Below are 24,450 nucleotides of genomic sequence, written 5' to 3'. Positions count from 1 at the left end.
AAACTGCACCTCCCTCAGCAGGGAACATCTCCTTGCCAGCAGGTTTACTCCCCATCCTCCTCTTGCACCTGCTGACTTGATGGCCAGTAACGTGACTTTTTCTGCTCTTCTTGTTGTGGCTCTGAAGAAGTGACAGAGCTGTTGGATGTGATTGCATCATTTCTCGTGCTTCAGAAAGGGTCTGGCAGGTTGAGTATGACACATAGTACTTGTCCTAAGCCATGGAAAATGGGGGAGCTGCTTTGGTGTCCCAGGGCAGCGTGGCCCCCAACTGTGGGTGCTGATCAGCTCCAGGCTTGTTGAGCACAGCCAGAATCACCCTCAGGGTAGCATTTTCACACTTGTTTTTCCAAGTAAAGCTGCACCTGGAAAGTCTTGTTGGTACTTTGGTGCTGCAAAGCCTTTTTCATGCTCTGACAAATACTGAGATTATCATCATGTTAGGTTAACGGTTGGACTTGATGATCTTAAAGGTCCTTTCCAACCTGAATGATTCTATGATCAGCCTATATTTCTGCAATAGCATTGCAGTGACTCAAAAGAACAGCTTTCTCCCCAGCAGCCTTTGCCTAGTGACTCTCTGGATAATCTCCAGTCGTTGACCTTGGGGCTTTGAAAGTGCATTTTGGCTTAGAGCTAAAGCTTAAGGCTTCAAAGGAATTGGGAAGCCTCCTACCCTTTAAATTTCCAAGCAGCCTGGGTTATGTGTGCATGGCCAAGGGTAATTGTAGGGGCGGTTTACCTGGTTCTGCCTCCTGTGGGATCTCTGTCACTTGTCTCCTGGAGCCCATTCCCTCTGTACAGAAAGTTTCTCTGCTGCTGCCTTTGATTTTGTGCAGGTTAACTGAGGCCATGTTTTCAAGTCCTGGGGTTTCTAAAGATGTAAGGATTATCAGAAGATAGGAGTTATCCATGTGGAAATACAGCAAATACTCTGAATCTGAAGTCCATTTGTCCTTTCTTATAGTGTTCACTGCTTTTTGTCTTGCCCTGTGTGGTTCTTCTGTGCTTTGCCTTTCACTTTGGAGTATGCAGATTTGCAGACGACCTTCATCCCATGGATGCTTGACATGTGTGCTGAGGTCAATTCTCTGGATAAAACTCTTTGCAGAGATCACCTTGAATAGAAATTTCCACCCATATTTGAACTGCCGTGAAGAAGAAAGCCCACTGTGTTCTGTGCTGTGCGTTTTTATTGCAGATTGGCAATCCTGGAACAGCTGGAAATTAATGTTTTTTAAATGCTGGAAAGACTTTTCACTGCAGCTGGCTTACAGAACTAAGCAACTCGATACATCCCCTGAAATACCTCCAGATCTCCCAAAGGCAGCTGAGAGCTTTTTCCTTATCTGGGAGGAAGATAAACCTCTAAGACCGACACGTATAAACTTGAACTTGTGCTGCCTGGTGGCTTGTTTGGTTCATTGTGGATGCTTTTTAAACATCACTAACTTCAATGCTGGTCTGTGCTGCGAGATCTGAGGCTAGCAAAGGTATCTGATGCTGACTTACTTTGCTGTGTTGATCTATACATGCACTTTCCTGGATCCCACTGTGCTGCTCCTAAACTACACCAGTGTTGTTCTGCAGTGATTTGCTTTTCTGTCATTGAATTCTGATATATTGTGCAGCAATAGGAAATCTGAGCATCTGTGAGCACCTCAAAAGCAGAGTTAACCATGGCAGTTGGTATGGAAGGTGCTGATGGGTGCAGGGGAGGCGGCAGGCAGGACTGAGAAATACGCTGGTGAAATAAATAAATTAGGGAGGAGGAAAGAAATGGCCTGGAAGTGTGCAGGCTGTCTGCTGGGTGCTGATGTGCAGGTGTGGGCTGAGACACCGCTGCTGAAGAGCAGCCTGTCTGCACAATTTCAGGTTGCTTCTTCCCTCCTCCTTAATTTATTTATTTACTAGGGTGTATTGCAGGCTCTGCTGAGGAAGCAGGATGCTGCTCAGGCTCATGGGGCCTTGCTGCAGAATATATCCCTGAAACTTGGGAATAAGGGTAGAAAAACAGTTGCAGGACCTGGCTTGAGCTGGCAGAATTAATGGTTGGGAACCTCCTCGGTTCCCTTGTAACCTGCGTGGGTTTGATGCAGAGCGCTGAAAGCAATGCTGCTTAACCTGTTTTTTACAAGACTTCTGTAAACTTGCCCTGGCAGGAGGAGGGAGGTGTGTCTTCCTCTCTGCTGCTTTTGAATTCAGTTGGGCAGAGGAGGAACCCTTGGAGATGTGAGGCTCCTGCATGTGTGGTGGATGTTTGCAGCAGGTAGGGAATGGAGCTGGAGGAAGGCTTGGAGGAGGTCTTCTCCACATGTGCAAGTGCCTGATGAGGAGGAGATGGTAAAGACGGAGCCATGTTAATTTCAGTGGTGCCCAGAGAACAGACAAGAGGCAATGGGCACAAACTGCAATGCAGGAAACTCCACTCAAAAGGGACACCCCCCCCCCCCTTTTTTTTTTTTTTTTTTACTGCATATCAGGCAGCTGAATGGAGGCTGTCGACCTTGCAGGCAGGCTGTTCCTTGTGGTCAGTAGAAGTATGTACAATGTGTGGTCCTTGTGGCTTCTGGTCTCTGGTTTAATGTGTGCAAGCACCCACTGCAGGTCCCTCATCGCACTCCGGTGCAGGAGGGAGCATGTAGTCCCACCAGGGAGCAATCCTCAAAGATTAGCTGTTGCTTACGCTCATTTTCTGTTCTTCAGGGTCACAAATTGGTGTGTGAGCGCTGGTTTGCCTGGCTGGCAGGCTCCCCCGCTCTTCTGGAGCCTTTGCTGCAGGCTGGGTTCACCTGGTTCTATTTCTCTTATAGTCACTTTTCTTTCTCTCCATGCCACAAGAGATACTTTTTCTAGGCTACTTGCTAGCGCCCTGGACCTGTTTTGATCAGATGTGTCCCGCTTTGCAGCATAGTCACCCCAAAGCACTGCAGCAATTGCAGTGGTCTAGAGACAGGTTTGATTTGAGTGCTCAATTCTGCTCTCATAAGATCAGAGGGGATTTGGCCATTGTGGAGGGTTAGACCTCACCCTTGCAGACTAATATGCCATTCAGTTCCTCTTGATTTCTTCATTTTTGGTTTGTTCATCACTGTATCTTCTGTGGCAATTTTGAGGTGGTATTACAGATTGCAGCAGAAGATGGCTCATCTGAGATGAACCCTTTTCCCTTAGAGCAATTGAAAACCTTTTTTTTTTTCTTTAACCTGCCATTTACCTTGCCACAGTACAGACATTTGAAAAGTCATTGCAATGAAGACCCTAAATATTAAAGACTTCCTAATTCTGAGGTAGTAATTTTGCTCATGAACCAATGGAATCTGGCTGCTGCCTTGCTTGTTAATATTTTACAAATAATCTAAGCCTTCCAAACTTCATGTAATCTGACATTCTCAGTTTTTTGAAGCACCCCCTCGCCAGCTGTTTAAATGCCACCTCCAGCAAGCTGTGTTTCCTGCCACTGCTACCCCCTCTCCTGGGAATCATGCTGCCTCTCAGCTCAACAAGTGACAGCAACCATGACACTTCTGCCTCCTCTTCCTCCTCCTCCTCCTCCCTGCTCAGCTTCAGCCCCAGGAGTCTTCTCCCTCTGCTGCACAAATGCTGCACTGATCATACAAGGAGCCTCTGTTGTGCGAGTTGATGTTGCCTGTGCCCACTTGTGCAACCTCAAGCCATAACAGCACATACTCTTATAGTTGGTGGTCAGAAGACTACTTTTTCACTGTATTATGGGGTTCAGCTTTCCCTGTGCAAATTGCACTCGGGGTATTTCCTGCAGCCTTGATGGGTTTTGGAAGAGGAGGTTGAGGTGTGCAGGCTCCAAGGTCCAGGTCAGCATCAGCCCAGTGCCTGATGGGAGCACACACAGGAGCAGATTTGGAAAAGGGAGTCTCCTGAGTTTTTGCTCTCCTCTGACATCTAGCTGAGTGATTCAGATGTTGTCCAGGCTCTGTGTGTGTATATTAACAGCTCAATTCCTTCATATTTCTGTCCCTATGGTCACTTGGAGGTAGGGCAAATGGTCCAGTATGGCTGGGGACATGCTGGAACATCCTCTGCATGGTCATGCAGTATGACCGATCTTGATGCTCTCTGCCCATGCCAGCCTCCTCTGTCTTCCTGTCCATTGCTGTAGTGTCAGGGGCTGACGTCAGGCTAGCACAGTGGCCAGGGTCCTTCCCCGCAAGGCTTTTGTGTCCCTTGTCACAAGGGCAAGTGGGATTTGTTATAATCTGAGCTCAGGTCATCTGCAGGGGACAGTGTGGATGTATGGGCTTGGGTGTTGGGATGCACTGGGTTTGTGGTCACTACTGGGATGTTGCAGAGACAGTGAGTGGAAGCGCTTACCATCATTGCAAGCAAAACCTGTGGGATATGTAGGCTGAGCACCTCTCATGCTTTCCCGGCTGTAACTTGTGAAATAAAACCACCTCTAATGTTCACAGACTGATAAACAGCTTTAAAAGACTAAACCAGAAGCAATATCGTCCAGCATCAGGGTCTGATGTCCACAAGTCTTGCTGAACCTCTTTCTGCTGTAAAACATGGCAAATAAACCTGCCACGTGAAAATGGTTTTTAGCCAGGGCTTGACTACAAAGGAGCACAGCTCCTCTTTGATTCACTGGTGGTGTCCCCACCGAAGCCATGGTTAAAATGTGCCAACATAGCTGTACCCAGTCAAATAATGTTCTGGCAGGGCTCCTGTTTCACCGGCATTATCTGGAGTGTTTAATGCTAATATTGCTCTCGCTTAGATAGATTTGACACTTCTCAGTGTTTTCTTGTTACAGGAATTTCCTTAAGTAGAAGCTTTTTTCTTCAGAGTAATTTTTGGTTGATTATTGCTTATATATGCAATTAGTATAATTGCATCTGATTATGCAGATTTATTTAATCATATAATTAGAACATGGAGGGATGAGATATAATGCAGTTGGGAAATCTTTTGTAAAACTTCCTGAGCTCAGTACTCTGTGCACAAGGTGGTTGTTATCTCTCATGCTGTAGGCTGGAGATTTTAGTTCAGCATCCTGGCTAGTTTCAAAACATATTTAAAATGTGCTGTTAATTGCTCTTAAAATTGGTACATGGCCTTCATGGTGTGAAGGTGTGTAACTTTAATTTTTTACATGATAATATCAGGAGCTCATTGCTGAGCTCAGCCCTGCTGTCTCACATCTGCGTCCACACCTTAAACCCAGGGACATGAAAGCATCAGTCCTGCACTGGACCCAAACCCCAGATCCTGTCTTCGGCCGAGGTCTCTCATTGGGAAGAGAGGGAGAGCAGGACAAAGATGGAGTGATGGGTGCTCAGGGGCTGAACTGGCCCCAAAACCCCTTTTGAAACCCCTCTGCCTTGGTGAGGCACATATAGACTAAGGAGGAGGAGGGAGAAATGGTGCATTTCTCCAGACCGTGGTCTGGAGATGTTTGTTGTCATTCAAGAAATCTGGCAGGAGCAGGGGCCTGAACCTACCTTTCCAATTTCTCACACAGTGCTTGAATTGCAAAAATACTGTTCTTTGTCATACAGCGGTTACTTACAGAGCTGTGCTAGGAGCTTCATGGAAGTAATCAAAGCGCCTTGCTTTTATGATCTAATTTTCAGCTGTGGCACAACAGCCAGGCTCACCGCCAAGAGCTGTGGAGAGCAGAGGGAAAAGGACTAGGATGATCGTAGCAGGATTAAGTGATTTCTCAGCAAGACATGATCATCTGTGCTCTGAAACAAGAGCCTCATAAGCCACAGGATAAAGCAAATGTGCAGTATGTATGCAAAAAGCACAAACAGTATATTCTTATTTATTATTTGGGTTGTGTTAATGTCTCCTTCTAACTGGGAATCTGTACCAAAAGTGATTACCCTCTTCACAGCAAGAATGCAGTCCAAATGGCCAGTCTGGTGTGTATCTGCCTTGATTATCTCTGCAAGGGCTGCAGGGATTTGCTTTCTTTTTGGTTTCACAGAGCTGCAGCTTCTCATCATTCTTTGCTGCTTGGTTTGGGCTGCCTTTTGGCCAGTGGATGTCTGAAAGTGGTTTTAGATGTGAAGAAGCTCATGTGCTTCTCCGAGGCCTGATTCCTTGCAGCAGCAGTGTGAGTGGAGATGGGCAGGAGGCCACCTCGCCTTCAGGTGCCCTGCTTGGTGTGCTGAGGGTAAGCAGAGCTGAAATGAAGGCAAAGTTACTGCAGACCAAATGAACCCGCTGGCTGCTCCCCACCACAGCAATGAGACCCATGAGTGGTCTGAAGAGCTGTGTGCTGCAAACCACTTTGTGCTTGTGGAGCTCATGGCAGCTCAGGTGTTGCTCTGTTGCATGGCTGTGGGACATAAGTCCCCCTTAAGCTTTTGCAGGCTGAAGGTGTTGGAGTGAGCTGGCTGGACTTTGGGAAGTGCCTCTCCTGTGTATAAAATTTGATGAGGTCAGGGTGAGGGTATGGAAATACCTCCCTCATGTCAGGGCAGTGGGGTAACACTGAGTCCTGCAGACCCGGCTGCAGAAAAGGGAGCACAGGAGAGACTCCAGGATGGAAATAGTCATAGGCTGTATTGCTTGGTGTCAGCAGACAGCTCGGGTTCTGGAAAGGACTTGCTGACCTATTTCAAAAATGTCATTCGAGGAACTGTTCAGGACTTGGCAGCCCAGCCCAGGACTTGCTGCTTCTCTCCTTAAAGGGAGTTTCTGGTGCCGGCTGACAGCAGTCAGAGCAGATTCTTTATCCTGACTGTGCTGCTGTGGGGAAACATCTGAAGGAAACACAACACAAGCACCGGGTGATACAAGGTGGGGCTGGCTGTGCCGCCTAGCTCTGCCCCAAGGCAGGACTGAGTTCCTGGTGAGGGCCTGATCTGAGCTGAAGGATGCTGGTGATGGAGATGACATCCCTTCTGCAGGTAGCCTGTCCTGGTACATGGCTAGCTGTGCCATTCAGAAAACTTGGCCTGATTCCTGACCTTGCTAGTGTATATTAAAGCGTCAGACTCAAGCCTTCTGTGATCTTTGGGACCTCTCTTTGCGAGAGTGCCTGTGGATCTTGTGTGGTCAAGAGGTACCTAATGAATGTGGCCTTCAAACAGGGTTTCAGTGTGACATCTCTGCCAGTCCCCATGCTGGCATGGAGGATGCCATCCATGCGCATTTGAAGAAGTCTCCAACTCTGAGCAGCAGCAGCAACATTGCTGCCTGAATGCTTTCCATGCAAATGCTCATTATAGTTATTAGTCACTGTGACTTATTTGACTGCAAAGGCCCTTGGTGCCTCGGCACAGGACAGATGTGTTCTCAGAGACAGGAAGGGGAGGTGGAACGAGGTGGGCTGAGGGCAGCGTCATTCCTCTTAACCTGGGAACTCCAACAGATGAAGCTGTAAAGTCGTTCTTCTGGGTAGCCTATAGCAAAATCAGGAACCTGAAGCTGGATTTGCTGAGGCCCAGAACCTTTTAACCTCCCCATCCATTCTCATAGGAACATTTCTAGTTAGCCAAATTAATGGACCAAGCAGTAAACTAGATTTGCAATTTTTTATTTTTCAAACAATGCTTTGAAATACTTTATTGAACAGCAAAATTAATTGCATTTGCTCATCTCCCGCTCCCACGTACAGAGATACTTTCTCCAGAATCACATTCCTTTCGAAAGGGTTTTTTGTACCATAGTCTGCTCAGCACCTCTCTGGGAAACATGTGCAGCCATTTGATAAATATGTTGCAAAAAACACTGTTGAAGTGGCAGTGCGCCTGCAGCAGAGGCATAGCTTCAGGGAAAAATGGTAAATAAGACGTGTAAGTAAATGAATTTTGCTCTTATAAGCTTGTTTGCAGCTCTAGTTCATGTCTGCAGCATAATCCTCTGATCTACAGCAGGCATTTAGTGTTGCGGGGGATCAGACTGGTGACCATGTGAAGAGCATCGGGCCCAAAGCTGCACAGGAGGTGCAGAAGGTAGCGATGGTGTTTCTGTTTCGCTGGGATTTCCCATCACAGCAAGATGCGGTTGCATTCCAGCCTGACAAATGGCAAATCCACCATTGATTTTTGCCTTGCAGAAATAAATAATTGCCTTTTGTACTGAGTTTTATGCACAGTAAGACTGGTCTGTGCGTAACTGATTTGCTTATTCAGAAACCATTGCTTTCCAATACACTTTTGGAGGATTTATCAGTGAAAAGGAATCCTTCAAAACAGTAGAACCTGAAACAAAGCCCAGCTCTGCAGATGAACAATTGTTTTCTTTTAAGTCTTGCTGGGTTTTTTTAGCATATTTTTAGCAGCACTGTATTATTTGTTGTGATGCTGTGTGAGTATATTTGTTCAGATTGGATGAACTGATTTATGGGCTTTATCTTAAGTTTAGCTATGTAAGCTGTCAATTAGCTGAAGATTTATTTTGCAGCACTGTGCTTTGGGAGGAGGGTAGGTGGCCTGAGCTGCAGGTTAGAGCTATGCAACTGTGCTGCTGCTTTTGAGGGGGTGACACCCTGGGGTGCTTGTTCTGGCAGTGAAGAGCTGCACAGGTGGCTCACATGAGCATCGCTGTTTGCTGAGACCTGGCCACTGTTCCCAGTACTTCTGGCTTTTTTTTTTTTTTCCTGTTGGCTGAACAGCGAGGATGTGGGTGATTTGTGGGCTTTGTCAGCTGCGCAGCAACATGGGCAGATGCTTCCCTCCCCTCGCTCCTGCATGTGGGGAAAACCTCGTGGCAGGAGGAGGGAAGAAGGTCAGGGAGCTGCAGACTTCAGTTGCAGGTTGATTTTCTTGGCGCTCCTTAGGAGCGAGGTGAGCTGTGACTGTCCAGCAGCTAAAGCTGCTGCAAGGAAAGGCCTTGGGTTGGTTTCTCTGTAGGCAGAAAAGCAAAGCCAGGCTTTTAACGCAGGGTGGAATTGGAGGTTTCCTCTATCCCCTTGTGCAAGCTGGATTAAATGGTGAAAGCGTTTTTACTCACTCTCTCCCTTCATTTAAAGTCCTTTCCAGCCCCAGTGGTGCAGAGGGCCGCTGTTGGCAGCGGCGATGTGGACCGGTGCTTTCCTGGCTGTGCAAAGCAGCCCTGGGAAGCTGCTGCCCCGCAGACAGGGCTGGAGGCTGGCCTGTGCTTCCCAGGGGCCGAGGCACTGACCTTGACCCAAAGCCAAGTGTGCAGGCATCCCATGAGGAGTCCTTATGAGTGTCCTGTCAGGAAATGTGCTGCTCTGTTGGCTCTGGAGTGCAAGGAAAGCCTCTTAAGGGATAGCAGGGTGGCCACAGGCTTGTGGTTGCCCTGACCCGATGCTCCTAGGTCAGCCCAGAAGCTTTCTGAGTACAGACCTCGCTCAAGCATTCTGCAGACAGCAAGTCCTCCACGGGCTTCTCGCAAATCTGTTTCGAAGGCCAGGATTGTTGCTGCCTTTCTAGCTTGAAGCCTGGTTTTGGGGGTTTGGGAGAGGGAAGGAGGTCTACCAAAGGGGAAGGCTCGCGCTGCTTTGCCTGTGGGTTTGTGGGACCATGTGCAGTATGTGCTGGAGGAACCCTGCAAGCCATCCCCAGTGCCTGCATCCTGGCTCTGAAAGGGATTTCTGCTTTGGGATTGAAGGGTTTAAATATAGTTTTAATAGAAGCTTTTAAAGCTGATCTCACCATTTCATTACTGTTTTGAGTGAGTGACACTTCTGTCAATTTGTTTCAAACAAGCCTGCAGAAAAGGCAGGAGAGGGGGGGGAAGACTTATACCCGGGTGGGGAAGGAGGTGAACAGCAGGCTGTGGGGGGAACGTGTTGGATTGGGATGTTTCCCTTCTGTGATGTTGAGTGCCCAGCATGTGTCCCCCGTGACTGGCATGCAACCTAGGGTGAAGCCTCCCATACAGATCTTTCTTGTTTCCTTACTGATATAAAAAGATTGCTTGAGCTTGGCTACCACGCTTGTGCGAGGGACTTGGGAACTCTCCTTTTGCAGCAGAGTTCAGCTGTAGTGTGTTTAACTGAGCATCGCTGGGCAGCTTCGAACCAGTCTCAACCTTTGCTCCGTGCCCCTCGATGAGGGTGTCGTGTGTGTTCCCAGGCTGATGATGGATGGGGCTTTTTAAACTTGCTCACCCCCACCCTTCTTCATGTAAATTAAATGTAGCCAGTGTGAAAACAGGGCAATGCAAGTGTCACCAGGCTTGCAGGGATTTTTATGCACAACCTGCTTTGCATGTAGAGAATCAAAGGTTACAATATTTCAGAGTTAAGCCTACGCTGAAATTCATTGGATGCAGTCCAGGGTGCTGTGACTAAAGCTAAGTTCTCCCCCATTGTCCCCAGAAACTGGGCAGAGGAATGAGATGATGCATCCTGCAGCACTGCATCTTCAGAGGTGATTAAGGGATGACAGCCATGTGCTGCAGAGGATCATTTCCTGCTCTGGCCTGTGCTGGGAAGACTGAAATCTGTTTTAAATTGAGACTGCAATTAGCATCCAGGAAACAGCAATTTTATTCAGCAGTTTTAGCTTTGTATTGCATTTTTGTGTTCTGTAGGTCTTTTCCAAAGGAAAAGCTGATTTCCACATGCTGGTAATCATTAAGCATTGTTGATTTGCAACTCAATATAGCTTTTATACATGGTGGGCAGCAAGGCTAATGTGTGTTTGCACACAGGCTGCAACTGTGGGAGGCTGGGGCGGCCCTGGAACTAGACTTGCTTTTAAATTCTGCCATTGCTGTTGACTACGTTGAAAATAACTGAGAGTGTGGAAGTCACCAGCCATGGCTTGGCTTCCAGGCCTTTCTGTGACACTCTCTAAGGCACTACAGGGCAACAGAGAGACTAGTGTGGAGCCCTAAATGGCTGTGGATTTGTTGTTGTGCATGTTGGGTTTGGATACATACCAGAAGCTCTTGTATCCTATAAATAAGAATTCAAGAGGTTGAAAGTTTGGCCCTTTACCCTTGGCTTGTTAAGAAGTTGTACTTCTCCCTTTATTGTGAGCTGTGGTTGACTGCCAGTCTAGCTACAGAAGTAGTTCTCTTTAGCTATGTCACTTGTTGCACATCAGATAAAATCTCATCCTTATCACTTTCATATCTAGCATGATGCTTGGGTTTGCCTTTCCTTCTGAGGCTTTGCAACTTGTTTACAGCCTGCCAGTGTTTTGCCTTTGCTTTCTTTCATGTTGGAAGAAGCCAGAGATGGGTGTCTTGGTTATGTGTGTGTTGAATGAACATTATTATTCACTTTACCTGTTTGTGTTTCCTTTTAGGTGTTTCATGGAAAGATTCCTTCATGCCCCATGCTGTCTATGAGCACTAGCATTGCAGCCTTCTGAGACCATACAAGCTGGATGCAGTGATGGGGGACTCTCCAACAAATGCTGTGGATGGAGGCATAGACACATGCTGCAAAGACACTCAGACTGAACTGGCAGAGCGGGTAGCAGCCATAGATGTGACTATTGGCCCAGACAGAAGTGACCAAAATGGTGAAGACAACACGGAAGAAAATGACACAGTCTTTTCTGATAATATAAAAGACATCCAAAGAAATGGAGTCAACAGTGATGTGGGAATGAATGAATTTCTGCCTTCTCAACAGTCAGAAGATGCTCACTGGAGGCATGTTCCCAAGAGACCTCTCACTAGACCTGTCCTATCAAGTAGGAAGTTGTCTCTTCAGGAAAGATCATCTGGAGGTTATTTGGCTTCTAGCAACACTCCAGGTTATGGTCCTTATGCCACAGGGCCATCACCACGTATAATGAGGAGACCAACGATAGAGTCCAATCGGGTCTCCATATCAGATTCTGAGGTAGGCATGTTCTTCCCAGTAAGTGTGGTGTTGAGGTAAGGTAAGCCTTTCTTAACTGGTAAGGGGAGTCTTCAGTCTTTTGGAGTAGCAGATCTGAAAGCACTGCTTTTTCTAAGGGGGAGAAAAATCCCTGAAACCAGGGATTGTATTAGCTTGGAATGGCTGAATCCCTTTGCATCCATCCCCCAGACTTCTGGGCATAGCTGTGGTCCTGACATTGGCTCCTTCAGCCCTCACCTGCCTGGGGTAGTGCTGTTGAGGGGCCGGGACCCCTGTTGTGTACAGTACCGTGCAGAAAGCCTGTTGGGCTGTTCAGAGAAAGGGCCGTGGCCAAATGGCTTTGCTCTCGTGTCCCTGCTGTATCTGCCCTTCAGGAGTTTATCAGTCACAGCAGCTTTGCTGCTGGTATTTTATGGATTTAAGCTTCTGGAGATTATGTATCTCCTATTGTATTTTGCCATTATTGAAGGCATGATTTAATTTTATAAAGAGCTTAAATGCATTGGTGTTTCCTACTCCTGTCAGGATTTTCCTTTGTCTTTAAAGCGTTTTTAACAGCAGTGGTAATGGAGGGCCGTGACCCCCCTCTCCTTCAGAGCAGTATCTCTGGGTCGCTGCAATCGTTCCTGCTTGTCTGTCTTGCAGCTGCTCTCCCAGTACTGGACCTGGGCTCAGACCTGTCCCAGAGGTGTAACATGCTGTTAATGGTTGAGTGTATGGATGGAGGCCGCTGCTGGTTGCAATTCCCTGTGTTGTGCCAGGTGGGGAAACCTGTCCCCTTCTGCTGTCTGGGGGAAGGACAAGGAGGAAGGCATCTGCAGCTGCAGCTTTTCTTTCCAGCCTTTCTTTCCCACTGGCATGCGTGCCGTGACATGCTGTCCCGGTGAGCAGAGAGAGGGGCCACTCGGACCACGCTGCCTGGTGTCACACTGAAGACGCCAAGCCTGCAGCAGTGCCAGTGAGAACGGGGCATGCAGATCAAACTGAGACTTCAGCAGGGTTTTCTTTGAAAGCCAGGCGTGGTGGAGGTGGTGCAAATGGGTGGTTCTTGAAGCCAAAATGTTCTGTAAAATGCTACTGGCTGGGGAAGGATTTTAAATAGGGAATGGGCTGTCTGTAGTGCTGGAGAGGGAATGTCATCTGTGTGGGGCTGGCAGCTGGTTTGGGAAAAAACACAGACTCACACCTGAATTATCCCCCACGTTATTCCTGTGATTTTTATCTGCTATTTATGGAGGGAAACCCCCCAAGTTTTCCTTACCTCATTGTTTCTCTCCAGATGCTTACCCAGTGAATTCACCTGTGCTGCTGTGCCTGGGCACTGAAGTGGGACAGAGACAGCTGGGTGCTCAGGACCAGTGCCCATCTGACTCTTCCCCACTCAGTCAGTGGGGAACATGTTGCTGAACGTGGCTCTGCCACTGCCATTGTGACAATGTGTTGCTCTTGGGCACTGTGGTGCTCCCAGCTACAATACCTAAATCCCACTATGGTTCCACCCTGTCACAAGGGACCAAAATCACCAGAGTTTAGACTTTTGCTGGTGTGGGTCCGAGTGACCTGGAGCTTAACATCTATGTGGCTTAGTGTTTCCCTCCTGAAAAGTGGGTGTTTTCCCCTTGCACATCTGAGATGATGGGTGCCGTGTGTGAGCAAATCAGCTGTTGTCCCACGGGACCTTTTGCAGGTCATGTTAGCTGTGAGATGGGTCATGGTGTCACCGGCCGATAAGAGGATATCTGCAGAAGGGGCACTGCAGAGATTGCAGCTTCGTTGACGGCAGCCGTATGCTTTAATAAGGGAGGCGGGGAGGGAGAGGAGCCAGTTCTTGGAAGCGGACGTGACTTGTGTGCCAGCTCTCCCATCCTGCAGTACTTTAACTGTGCCAGGAGTGAGGCTTGTCTGAAATCTGTTTCAAAGTAACTGCAGTCGAGTGTGACTAGCACATTCCCATCTGCAAGCAAATTCAAAATACTCCGTCCGCTTCCACAGCATCTGCATCCTGGGGAGCAATAGTTACTGTCTTGGGGTAGGAAGTGCTTAGTTTGAAATGCAGATGCAGAACCCTTCGTTTCCCTGCTCCTGCAGCAATTCTTTATGCAGTACTGTGTTTTTAATGGTCACTTTAGTATAACTATTTAGAGTCCAGCTTCGGTGCAGCCCAGATGCTTAACAAAGCTGTGCTCATTGGAAACCATCATTCATATTAATGGAGAATCGCTGCGGTAGGAGGGGGAAGGGAGCCCAGGCGAGATCTGTGCACGTTCGGAGGTGGGTGCTCACCCTCGCAGTTGTGCTCTCGGGAGCTGTGCTTTGTCTTCCCAGCTTACAGTGACAGTATCTATGTCCTGTGAGGAACAGCAAAAGGATGAGGAAGATGCATGCTTGCTTATAGGATAACATTTGAGGCTGGCCACTGAGTAATGAAGAATAAATGTTAGGTGTGTGACAGCAAGGCAAGCGTGCAGCCTGCGTACAGCCCAACCCCAGCATCCTGCGTACAACCTACCAGTTGCTGCTAAGCGGTTGTTGCAGGGTCATTGTGTTCGTGGCCATGAGAGGCACTGACAGTCGAAATCTGAGCTGTACAGCTAACTGAGATACAGCAGGGAACTCAGAAAGGAAATGGAGAGCAGATCTTACATTGTTATGTGCATTTGCTCAGTATGTTTGCTGTAAGCAATTAGCAGAGCCTTGCATGTGGGCAGGGAAGACTGAGCAGAGCCAGGCGGTAGGGGCAGGGCTTCTAAGAGTTGTGGGGGACTCTGTGTTGAGGGTTTTGGCCCCATGGCAGATAAAATAACCCTATGATGAGAAATACAATCATGATGTACTTAGCAGCAGCTGCTGTTGTGTTTTCTGTTGATCATTTTGATATGCAGACCCTCAGTGAGCAGGGAGGCTGTTAGGTCACTCTGACAAGATCCAGCTCACTGATCACAGCATTGCCCCTGGCGTCCCGTAAATGACTCTTTGACACATCATGTTCTAGGCAAGCTGCACATTTGTACCTGAGTCCATGTGTCTCACCTGCTTAAAGCCATTTTGGAGTTGCTCCTTTCTCCTTGCATTGAGTATCCGGCATCATCAGTCAGTGCCTTTCAGGTGGCAGGACATCCATTGCTCTGGCTGCCAGAGTGAGTTAGTCTGTGCAAAAATGAAGATAAAGTTCATGAGCATTCAGGCTTTATCAGTGGCACATGTGCAGGCACTGTCCATCTGGAGCAGAGATGGGTGGTACAGCTGCATAGCAAAATTTCCTGTGTTTTGCTGATAGCCATCTCGGATTGAATCTGCTTTCCCTTTCCAGTGATAGCAGGCTCACTTCCTTGCTGTCAGTGGTTCCTGTATCCTTGACTGATCTGGAGAAATAATGGAGAGATGTGCTACGGGGAGATGGAATATGGGGATACAAACAGAGGTGAATTTTCTGTTGTTGGAATTATGGAAGAACCACGTGTTCAGTTAGAGTTTTTTGCTGAGGTTTTTTTAATGCTGGTTTAAATACTTCTTCGCAGACTGGGAAGAAAACTTATATTCAGGGATCAGAGGGCCAAGAGTGGAAGCTGAGCCTGTGATGCTGTGGGAGGATTCATCCGGTGCTGCAGGCAGGCAGCAAATTGGGCTGTCCTGTCCTCGGGACCAATACCGCAACTGTCTCCCTTCTGAGTGGAGTTCTTGGGTTTGTTATTGAGGAAGATGGTGGTTCCCAGGCTGGCAGGGCTGCAGCAGAGCCAGGGCTTGTTGTCTTGCATAGAGGCAGGTCCCAATCAACTGAGCAGAGCCACCAATTAGCTAATTGCCCTGGGAAAAAGAGTTGGCAGCTAATGGTGTCCTGCAGCCCCTGCTGACAAGTCTGGATCCGCACTATTAACTCTGCAAGAGAAGTAACCCATCCTGCTCTCCTTACAGCATTACTGGGTACTTAATTAACCTGATCTGTCATATCTCTATCAAAATTAATCTGTAAGTTTAAAAATTTCCTGCTTGTTCCCCTCCTTTCTTAGATTTTTCATGGACTATGGCCTGGAAGGTCCTTTCAGTGCTGCCTTCTCTGGTAGGAGTGTCTGCTAGGCTGGTGGGATTTCTGCTGCCTTTGCTGCCCATCAGTGCTTTGCTCTAACAAGGGAGTGGCTGTGCCTTTAGCTGTGGCACAGAAGTGATTACGCTGAAGCTATTAAGGGTATGTAACTCTGCAGAGCTGAGGCACAGGGCCCAGAGTTTAAGTCGCTGGCCCGTGTTGCCTCTGATGTGACATTCCCGGCTCCTGCTCGGTGCTGGCCGCATGGCGAGAGGAAAGGTTTTTCCTGGGGCTGCTGAAAGCAGCTTCTGCTTTGCTGCATGGATTGTATGTACCAGGGCAAGACTCTCTGTGAACATGTTTGTACAGACTGATGGGCATCTTCTCACCATGTTTGACAGCTTGTCCCACCTAAAATGACAGGGCTTGTATCTGTGAAAGGGGAGAAGCGCTGCTTGTTGGAAAGTGGGATTTGAAAATGCAATGCTGTGTTGGGTTTTTTATTCTGCTATCCCAAACCAATCTTTTTAGGTAGCCAAGAAAAGTCTTACTTGGGGAATGACTAGAAGAAGAATAAAAGATGTCTTTTTCCAGGCTTTCTCCCCAGACTTGCCATCACAGTTAATTGCTTTGTACTTTCTCCAGTCTCTTCTGGCTGAATCGTCCTTTCTCTTTCACACATTCCCTTTCTCTCCCCTGCAACCACCCACTCCCTGGCATCCTGGTTTCTCTAGCCTCGGCATCCGCATGGTCTCCCCACCCTGTGGGATCAGCAGGAGGTCATTCCAGCTCCCAGCTGTCATCAGTGGCAGTGGGCTGGGCCATGTGTGCTTCAGCAGAATGGAGAGGATGAGTCAGGTCAGTGCATTCTCCCTCCTCAGTTCTGCTGCTGGCCCGAGCATGCAGGGAGGAGGACGAGCTGACAAAGGGAATTTTCCTATACTTGATGTCCGTGGCTTATCCCAGAGGCACAGAAAATAAATCACTGCTTTGTCCTTTCTTGCCTTGGCTTTCCACGTCTTTATCATAGGCCTTCTGCTTGTTTGGCCAACTGGTTTGAAGCAACTGGTGTCAAAAGCAGTGAGAGGCAGTGCTTTGGTGCCAGGCTGATCCAGGTCTCATGCTCCTCCAGTCTCTGGGAGTTGCCCAGTTTTCTTCATAAGGTCATAATTTCCTTGCCGTGCAAGTTAAACCCAGGTGGGACTAGGGCAGTGGTGGGGATCGAACTCCAATGCAGTGTGGGCTGGAGAGCTTCCCCTTCCAGCCCTGTGAGTCCCCCAAACTAATTTCCTCTAGATGTCTTACTGTGGTGCTCAAACTAGAGCTCTCTTGAAAAGATCAAAGATACGTGGAAAACATTTCTTTAAAGAATTCCCCACAGGCATTGCTAATTTCTTCTCCTTGGATTAATTAACCTTTATTTAAAGTTACATTTCCAACTTGTCTAAGGGCAAGGTTTAAGAGAAGGAGAAAGCCCACATCCACAGTTCCAGTGGGGCTGGAAAGGGGCCGCCTTCGTCCCACTGGTCCCAGCCCCCTTTTATTCTTCTAGCCACTCTCCCAGTGACCCCCCCAGGCTCCTGTATCAACCCTTGGCATCTTGGGTGGGTGAGCCCAGACAGCAGTGTGGAGCCTCAGTGTTGCACTTTGTGCCCAGCTGTGGTCAGTGCTCCTGCCAGCAGCCAGTCGTGGTGCTGGGCTTCCAGTTTTGCACTTGTTTTTGGATGTTGTTTAAAAATCTGTTTATTTTTCTTACCTCCATGAGCTCTGGGCTTCCTGTGTGTCCTCCTCTATCCCTGAAGAATTTTCTAATTTGTATTCATTGCTGCCTGTAATACCCCTTTTCTGGCTTTTATTTTCATTTTGTCTGTTTTTAGAACTGCTTTCGCTTCCCCTTCCAGACAGGATCAGCTTAAACCAATGTTGTCTTCCTTACTGGCTCTTAGTTCCCAATTTTCTTTCCCATGCTTCTCTTTAAAGTGTATCTCTGAATTGCTGAAACTTATCATTCTTTTCAGATTAGGGAATTTGGGTCCTTTTAGGGGGCAAAATTCTCCATTATATATGTATGTATGAGGCAGTCTGATTTGTTTTCAGAAATGTCTTACTTTGGAAACCAGCTCTGGCTCTTCCTTCCCATGCCCATGTGCCCCCCGGACAGCAAAAGTTCGGTTCTCAATTTCTTGGGGTTTCTGTCACACAGCGATGGCAGCAGTGGATTTATGGAATTGGGCTTGGAATCTGGACTTGACTGTGCTGTATGATTCTTTGATCAATTTTTGTTTTCTGTGGCATTGATTCCCCACTCCCTCTCAAGTAATGCCCCATTTGTTAACATGTCCAAGGTATCTTGTTTTTTAAAACGGAACAATTATTGCACACTTGGGCAGATAATCTGCTGACAGCTTTTCATTAAAGGATCTCATTAAGGTTCTTGCTGTTTGTATTTATCAGCAGTTGCAAATACATTTCCATGATGAAATCAAGAGGATTGTACAATGTTATCTTTAAGAAACACTTGGCCCAGAGATAAGTGTTTCTCTCCAATAAAGGAATAGTACAATTATCCCACTTCCTGCAGGAGAACCAAATAACATAATAACAACCATGCCAGTCTGCAGCAACACGTGGCAGGAGTTGCTTGAGCTGTGAATTATGGCCTTTCTGTAAGGAGGAAAAAAAAAAAAAAGTAGAAAGCACCTATAATCTGGTTTGATTTTTTGCTGTGTTCTGCGGTGCTTTGAGCTCTTGAGCTCCAGCTGAGAAGATAGTGCATCTCACCGCTAATTATCCAAATGGAGAGCGATGGAGGTGTGGACTAGATAGGGATGTGGTGATGATGAGTGTAGTCTTGGATGCTGTGCTGCAGACTCTGTCATCGCCTTTCCCTTGGACCCTCTCTGGGTGTTCCCATCCCAATATTTATCCATCCCTTTAAAAAAAACCCATCCCCCGAAGGCAGGTGTCCTGGCATTGCTCACAAGCTCCATTTAGCAGCAGTGAAAGACCAGAGAGATGCTTCAGGTGATTGGTCTGGTGTGGGATAAGAGTGGTAATTTCTAACCAGGTGTAAGAAGGATGGTGGGAAGGTGATGGTCAGAGTCAAAGGAATTGGACACAGGAACAAGACACAGTCCCTCCTCAGTTGGACTAAATGCTTTGTAAGGGGGTTTGCCTAGCTGGATGGGCTATGTTCTGCAAAAAGGACTCTGCTCCTTCAGGGGGGAGAGAGAAAATGCCACTGTGGCTCCCTCGACAGGGCGTGGGCAAGAAGTTGGTGCTTTAGAGATGCCGCTTTGTCTTGAAACAAGATATTGAGTGCAGACCAGAGAGCCTATGGCTACATGTAAAAGGCTTTATTTACTTGTGCAAGTAATCCCTACTCGGGAGAGGAGGCCTGGTAACAGGACCTGGTCATTGCAAGCTTGCTGGTTTGAAGAGCAGGAGATACTGAGTTGGTTGGAGGCTTTCTCAGAGGGGTGGTTGCTTTTCATAGACTCATAGAATGGTTTGGGTTGGAAGGGACCTTGAAGATCATCTAGTTCCAACCCCCCTGCTGCAGGCAGGGACACCCTCCACTAGACCAGGTTGCCCAAAGCCCCATTCAGCCTGGCCTTGAACACTGCCAGGGATGGGGTATCCACAGCTACTTTGGGCAACGTGTGCCAGTGCCTCACCACTCTCACAGGGAATTTCTTCCTAATATCTAATCTAAATCATTATTTATTCCTAATATCTCATCTAAATCTACTCTCCTTCAGTTTAAGACCATACCCCCTTGTCCTGTCACTCCTTGCCCTTGTCACCAGTCCATCTCCAGCTTTCCTGTAGCCCCTTTAGGTACTGGAAGGTGCTCCAAGGTCTCCCTGGAGGCTTCTCTTCTCCACGCTGAACAACCCCAACTCTCTCAGCCTGTCTCCATCGCAGAGGTGCTCCAGCCCTCGGATCATCTTCATGGTCTCCTCTGGACTTGCTCCAACAGGTCCATGTCCTTCTTGTCCTGGGGACCCCAGAGCTGGATGCAGTACTGCAGAGGGAGGTCTCACCAGAGTGGAGCAGAGGGGCAGAATCCCCTCCCTCAACCTGCTGGTCACGCTGCTTTTGATGCAGCCCAGGACACCGTTGGCTTTCTGGGCTGCAAGTGCATGTTGCCAGCTTGGTTGAGCTTCTCATCCACCAACCCACCCAAGTCCTTCTCCTCAGGGCTGCTTTCAATCCATTCTTTGCCCAGCCTGTAGTTGTGTTTGGAATGCCTCGACCCATGTGCAGGACCTTGCACTTGGCCTTGTTGAACTTCACGAGGTTCACATGGACCCACCTCTCAAGCCCGTCCAGGTCCCTCTGGATGGCATCCCTTCCCTCCAGCGTGTCCACTGCACCACACAGCTCGGTGTCATTGGCAAACTTGCTGAGGGTGCGCTCGATCCCACTGTCCGTGTCACCAACAAAGATGTTAAATAGCACTCGTCCCAGTACCAATCCCTGAGGAACACCACGTGTTTTTCCTGCCTGTCTCAGCTGCCCTGGTGAGCGTTTCCCCATCTCTGCAGCACTGCAGTTTTGCACAGGACAAGGTGAGGGGTGCGAAGCTGAGGACAGGGAAAGCTAGGGCAGGAGACATGAACAGAAAACTGTTCCTGCTTAATTTGTGCAAATCACCGTGATGCAAAGCACAGCCTCATGCTGGGAAGCGAATCTGCTGACACAGTGTTTGCAGGGGAATTTGTCCTCCACGTGTCCCTACCCTGGCTTCCTGTGTGCTGCTCCCTCCTTTGGGGAGGGTAGTCCTTTCTAAGAAATTCAATGAGATTTTTCTTTTCCCTATATTTCAGTGGCCTTGTGCTTTATATCTTGGCTTTGCTGTGTCATGCTTTCTCCTCTCTTGTTGCTCCTAGTTCTGATGGATTGGTTTTTGCCTTTGGAAAGATGCGTGATTTGCTAGCAACTGAGTTAATACACTTCTACGGCCCCATTACTCACAGTTGGCTCTTCTTCCCTGTCAGGGTGGTGGAAAAAAACTTCCTTCACTGGAAACAGGATCAAGATTTAAATCACTTCTTGTATTCCTGACAAGCTGCTACTTGCAAGCTTAAAAAGTCATCAGTTCCCCATTCCTTTATTCTCCTTCACTGTGACAATTGCTTCGGTTAGGAATGTTTTCTGGTTGGTGATGGGGAAAAGTCAAAATTATCATCTACCATGTCTGTGCTGTAATGCATCCTGAGAGGCAGAGGAGTGTTGCTTTCAGTGAGGAAGCTGCATGGGGACGGGGCTGTAACATCCCCTGTTCTTACAAATGGACTGAAGACATCTGGCACAGCTTTGCTGTCCTGGCACAGGTTCTGTTGATTGCAGAGCTATTTTGAGGTTTATGGGAAGACTCATCTACCTGTCTGCACACTTTATATCAGCTTTGTTCCCAAAGAAGTGCCTGGTGCAGAGGCTGGAAGTGAATTTCCAACCTGCTTTAGTGCTTGCCAATCTTGGGGAGAAATTGCTGTCTGGGGAAGGTGTCCTATCTGAGGCTCAGCCCACACCCTGTGCTGGGGTTGGAACCTCCCACCTTCCCTCATCCCACTGAGTTTGGGGCTCTTCCCTGCAGTGCAGTTAAGTGGTGTGTATTAAGTCACAACCACAGCAAAAGCCACTGCAACCCATTGTCCCTGGTGCCGGCACTGCAGAGATCCCTGCAAGAGCACTGTGACTCCTTGCCAGGAGCTTTGCATTGCAGCACGGTGTGTGCTGTCCTCCTGCAGACCCCGTCACTGTGGCTGAGCTGGGCAGGTCCCCTGGGTGCTCCCGGGCAGCTGCAGGGAGAGCTCGGTGTGGGCAGTGCGCACTGCTCACCCTGCGCTCGTGGTCTTGAGCCCCTTGAGCTTCTGTGGCATCTGGGATTTTCTTCTTGTAATTAATGAGGGTGGGAGGGATCAGCTCCAAGGGAAATGAAGCTGTGGAGGTTTTCCTGCTGCTCTGGAAGTGTTTAGGTAGTACAAGACTAATGGAAGGGTGAATTTAACATCGGGTGAATTTAACATCAGGTAACTGCATGGGTCTCCTGTTCCACCTTGCTTTCCAGTGGTCAATGCCCAGGGCCACCGTCGCTCCCCGTGCTGTCCCTGGTCTGTTGAGTAACTCAGCACCTCATCATTACACCCTTGTCACAACTTGCCGGGGGTCTGCATCCACTGCCTTCCCACCCCTTGGGGTTTCAATGCTGGATAGTTTGCAGAGATGAGACCCGCTTAGGGGTGATTTATTTTAGCAAATACTGTAGCAGTTTAAGGGAATCCATTATTGTTTGTGTTGCATAGGAAAGGAGCTTTGCTCCGTGTGCTCTCCTCAAAGAGCAGCCTGTGATCCAGCTGAGGGTTCCTCTGGGTGCAGCCACAGTGTTTGTGCACAGCCCGCAGAGGGTCTCTGTCTTTGCAGGGCTGATGTTGGGAAGGGCACGGGCTCATGCTGTGACCGTGGGGCTGGTGTGGGTGCCTGGGTGCGGGCAGCTGCCAGGCTGTGAGAGCCCTGTGGAGCTAGGGATGGGTGGTTTTGTGCTTGGTTTTGTGCACAGTCCGATGTAGATGGTTAATGTAAAGAGGCTAGAGCCTGCTGTCAGGCTCACTGGGCTGAACCTGGAACAATGCTGGGGAGTTGGGGTGGAGGGGCCTCTGGTGTTACACCAGCACAACCAGAGTCAGAATTCAGCCCATAATTGCTCTGTCATGGTCTGTCAAAAAAAAAAAATGCAGTGCTTATAGCGCAACATATACTGGTTTAAATAAGATTTAGTCTTTCATTATTCAGCACTCTGCCTCTACTTGATACAGATTGAAACTCAGTCATTTCCTTTTACCAATACTCTAACTATGTTCTCTTTTTGATCTGCAGGATTGCGTGCAATTAAACCAGTACAAGCTGCAGAGCGAAATAGGCAAGGTATGTTACTGGAGCTCGTGTTTGTCGCAAGCAACCTGCATGCACACACAAGTATGGGTAGACAGACTGTGCCAGCCCAAGAGATCTTACTGGCCAACACTCCTTACAATTTATGTTTGTTTTGGGGGGTTTTGTTTGTTTTTTGCCCTATTAGTTTGGGCAAGTTTTGTTCAAGGTCAAAGTGGAGCTACTTCCTCTGAAATCTAAATTTATTTTCCTTCCCTCTGAAGGTGGTTAAGCTGGCTCCCTTCCAGGGTGTTTGCTTGCCAAATGTAACACTAAGAGCCTTTGATGCATTACTATAACCCAACAAGGAAAGAAAACCTGAAAAAGGTCAGGGCAGGTGTTTGGTCCCCATCAGGACAAGCTTAAGTTTTTATGTCCAGGAATGAAATGCTAGTTTAATTCTAGTCCATATTTAAAAGCTGCAGACTGATTCAGAAGAGATTCCTCCAAAGTTATTTAGAGGTCTGGGCTGGTGAGCAGTTCAGACACCTGCACGTTTGGACGTCTGCCACCACTGCAGATAAGTCCACGAGTGACGGTGCTGTCTGGAAGCTGTACCTACCTTCGCAGTTGGAACATTGTGGTCAGAAGGGACTGCACCGTGAGCTGCAGAGACCTTCACCAAAAGCTTCATTAGCCCAAACTCCTCTCCAAAGTGAGAGGCCCCAGGCTGTGGGAGGAAGCACCCTTCCCATGTGTGCTTGGCTGCTGGCAGTCAGGGTATAAGGCTGGAGATACCACTGCTGGTTGTACAGCAGATATCATCTGAAACTTCACAACCCAGCTTCAGTCCTACTTATGGCTTTTGTCATTGGCTTAAGCATGATTGAAGGAGAGTATGAGGCCTTCTCTGTGGTGGATTTGCCCCGTCGCCTCCTTCCCTGCAGATCACAGTGAACAGATAGACGCCCTGAGGTTGGCAGAGAGTCTGCTGGACCTGCTGTGCTTCTGTGTCAGTAGTTTGTTGGTCTCCTCTCAGACGTGGACCTTCATTCGAGCTCTCAGTGAAATCAAGAGAAATGTTTTGAAGGATGCAGCATTCATCCCACTCATTTATTCAACAGTCATCTGTCAGGGATGATACCTACCATGGTATCTTGTCTCACTTGCATAAAATGTATAGTGTTAACACAGAACTGTGAAAAAACAATTGTTTGGATGGAGTTTGGCTTCAGGCTGTCACTGGAGCTGTGGATACAGTGGCAATCCAGGCCTGCATCTGCCCAGGCAAGAGGCCGTTGGAGGAAAGCAGGCAGCTGGTCCTCACTCAAGTCCACTTGCTGTTGAGAGATGGAGTGGCTTCCTGCTGAAGGTAGTCTTGCACACAAGTATAGGAAAGGTGTCCATGCAGAATTTCCAAACTTGCACAAAAAAATCCACTTGAAAATTATTCTCTTCGTCCCACCCACATTTAAGAAAGACACAGTGGGTTTGGCTCCTTCAGACATTGTTAATCCTCAGAAGTCCCATGGCTACAACAGAGCTGCCCAAAACGTACGACCTCGCAGCGGGGTCACATCACCTGCAGACTTTGCTCGGGGCTAGGCACGGTGTAGAGCCTTGGAGGGTTTTTTTCGCCTGTTCAAGGCCAGCCTTGAACAGCAAGGAGACAAAGTGAAGCTGCTGAACTGACTGTGCAATTTGTTTTTATTTTTAGGGTTCCTACGGTGTTGTGAAACTGGCCTACAATGAGAACGATGACAAGTATTATGTAAGTGTGTCTCTC

At 48.1% G+C, this 24,450-nt stretch overlaps 1 protein-coding gene across 5 annotated transcripts in view; it reads left to right on the top strand.

Annotated features, from left to right (window-relative positions):
- Nucleotides 1-24,450, top strand: part of CAMKK1 (calcium/calmodulin dependent protein kinase kinase 1) — a 107,579-nt gene that overhangs the window by 32,558 nt on the left and 50,571 nt on the right. For all 5 annotated transcript variants that reach the window (XM_075771437.1, XM_075771438.1, XM_075771435.1 and 2 more), the window contains exons 2-4: nt 11,223-11,767; nt 22,671-22,718; nt 24,382-24,435. In XM_075771437.1, the coding sequence (XP_075627552.1) occupies nt 11,312-11,767; nt 22,671-22,718; nt 24,382-24,435 (558 nt within the window). In that variant the 5' untranslated portion in view covers nt 11,223-11,311. The remainder of the gene's footprint in view (nt 1-11,222; nt 11,768-22,670; nt 22,719-24,381; nt 24,436-24,450) is intronic.

This window comes from Balearica regulorum, chromosome 19 (genome assembly GCF_011004875.1).
Source record: "Balearica regulorum gibbericeps isolate bBalReg1 chromosome 19, bBalReg1.pri, whole genome shotgun sequence".
Taxonomy (NCBI): domain Eukaryota; kingdom Metazoa; phylum Chordata; class Aves; order Gruiformes; family Gruidae; genus Balearica; species Balearica regulorum.
This window is presented reverse-complemented; position numbering and strand designations above follow the sequence as displayed.